The sequence below is a fragment of the Histoplasma capsulatum genome, genomic scaffold (genome assembly GCF_000149585.1).
Source record: "Histoplasma capsulatum NAm1 scaffold_1 genomic scaffold, whole genome shotgun sequence".
In the NCBI taxonomy this organism is placed as follows: Eukaryota; Fungi; Ascomycota; class Eurotiomycetes; order Onygenales; family Ajellomycetaceae; genus Histoplasma; species Histoplasma mississippiense.
The window spans coordinates 2,827,403-2,829,265 of record NW_001813982.1 but is presented as its reverse complement, the minus strand read 5'-3'; the positions used below and the strand labels follow the sequence as shown (position 1 = coordinate 2,829,265).

The window sequence follows — 1,863 nt, the reverse complement described above, 5'->3', positions numbered from 1 at the left end:
TACCTATCATTACTAGTTCAAAATAGGACTAGGCATAAATTCAGATAAACTTCTTTTGAAAGGTAACGATTTTTGGAAGTTAACCCTCAGGGCATTATATCATCTATATAGGGTAAATCATGGTCCCATTTGGTCCCATTTTACAAAATGGAACCAAATGGAACCAGAATCATTAATTTATAAGAAGAACATGATCTGGGACTAGATTTATAATATAAACAGTGTAAAGTGACTTATTTAATAAACACCATATGAGACCAGGACTAAGTTATTTGAACATGAGACTGAGGAAAAATTTAGTCCCAGTCCCATGCATGGTCACACGGTCAGTCTAGTTCAAAAGATCATATGAAGAGGGTTTTTATAAAGAGAGGATCAGAATGAAGAAATATCAAAGATTGTACTGTAGTGAGACACAGAGTGGAAGAACATTAGAGATTATGTGGAAGAATTGTTAGAGACTACATGAGTGTGGAGTGGAATTGTGAGGAGAGGAGTGTTTTGTAGGTGTTCGTGAGGATGAACGGGCGGTAGACTAACTACTAATGGGTGCTAACCCGTCACATTCACTGATCTTCTATAATCTATGGATATCAGAGAGCATTATATAGGCGGCATTGCCACCACCACACGTTGCGGCCATCAATAGTGCTGTATGTTTGTTGTTATTCTATCACATCCTGCATTCTTCTGTCACCACTTAGTTATTTCCTTAAATAGATACTTCCGTTGCGTCTATTACATCTATAGTTCTCCATCTACATCACTTTTACACAAAGCTCTCAGTTTCATCATCGTATGAGGAACAAGTAGATATGCGGCGATATTCACGGACAATACTACGATCTCCTGCGTTTGTTTGAAGACGGCGGATTCCCTCCTGAAGCTAACTACCTCTTCCTTGGAGACTACGTAGATAGAGGTAAACAATCGCTCGAGACGATCTGTCTCCTTTTGGCATACAAAATCAAATATCCAGAAAACTTCTTCATCCTCCGCGGGAACCACGAGTGCGCGTCGATCAACCGTATCTACGGTTTCTACGATGAATGTAAACGGAGTTCCATCATCATACAGATGCACATCAGCAAAATTGAACTACAACAATTTCTATATGAAAGAAAGGTGTCAGAGATAACTGACATTCTATGTGAATGTGGTGGTGGAAATCAAACAGTACAGCACATCTTATTAGCAAGCTCTAAATTTAACAATCTCAGAGCAGAAACATGAGAAAACAGAGAAGAATGAAGAGAATGACTGGATCTCAAGGAGGTCCTGACAATGCCTAAGCTAGCTAAGAAGGCCGCAAGATTTATGATCTTAACTAGACTCCCCAGGCAATATGGAGCGATCACGGAGGACAAAATACACTAAGGCTTGCACTGAGTTCTTTCTTTATTTCACCTGGAAGAGGCCAGGTTTCAGTGTCAAGGCGATTGCCAGAGGAGAAGTGGACGAGGAGGCCGCCCGAGATGTGGAATGGAAAGCAGCATTTCGAGCGGGATTGGAGAGAGCGAGGCAACTTCTTCTCAGCACAAAGGCCGAGGGGCGCACGATCGATGCCATTGTATCCTGGCCTTTAAAAAGGTCTTCTCTGTCCTCTATAACTGACTAGGCATATTGGTATGCGTGCTGGGGTTGAGAGGCGAGGGAGCAGGTATCCGTATAGCCAGCGAGCAGCAAATACATGAGCGGGTTGAGGTTGTTCTCGGGATTGGTTTCCTCAGGTCGGTTAGCTGGATCAGTCAGCGGAATGGGCGCCATGTGATTGGTCGGCGGGGCTTTCGGAACCGAGATAACCCGGGGTTGGCAGCGGCAATGAAGGCTTAGCGTTGGGCGGCTGGAAGTACTCCGTAGATA

The 1,863-nt window shown here is 43.4% G+C and overlaps 1 protein-coding gene across 1 annotated transcript; it reads left to right on the top strand.

Moving 5' to 3' along the window:
* Positions 1 to 310: 310 nt before the first annotated feature.
* HCAG_00807 (hypothetical protein) lies at positions 311 to 1,833 on the top strand (the record flags this gene model as incomplete). The annotated part of the gene is made up of 5 exons (XM_001543711.1): positions 311 to 325; positions 612 to 657; positions 917 to 1,051; positions 1,332 to 1,590; positions 1,647 to 1,833. The coding sequence occupies 5 exons, from the start codon at positions 311 to 313 to the stop codon at positions 1,831 to 1,833; spliced, it is 642 nt and encodes a 213-aa protein (XP_001543761.1).
* Positions 1,834 to 1,863: the final 30 nt, after the last annotated feature.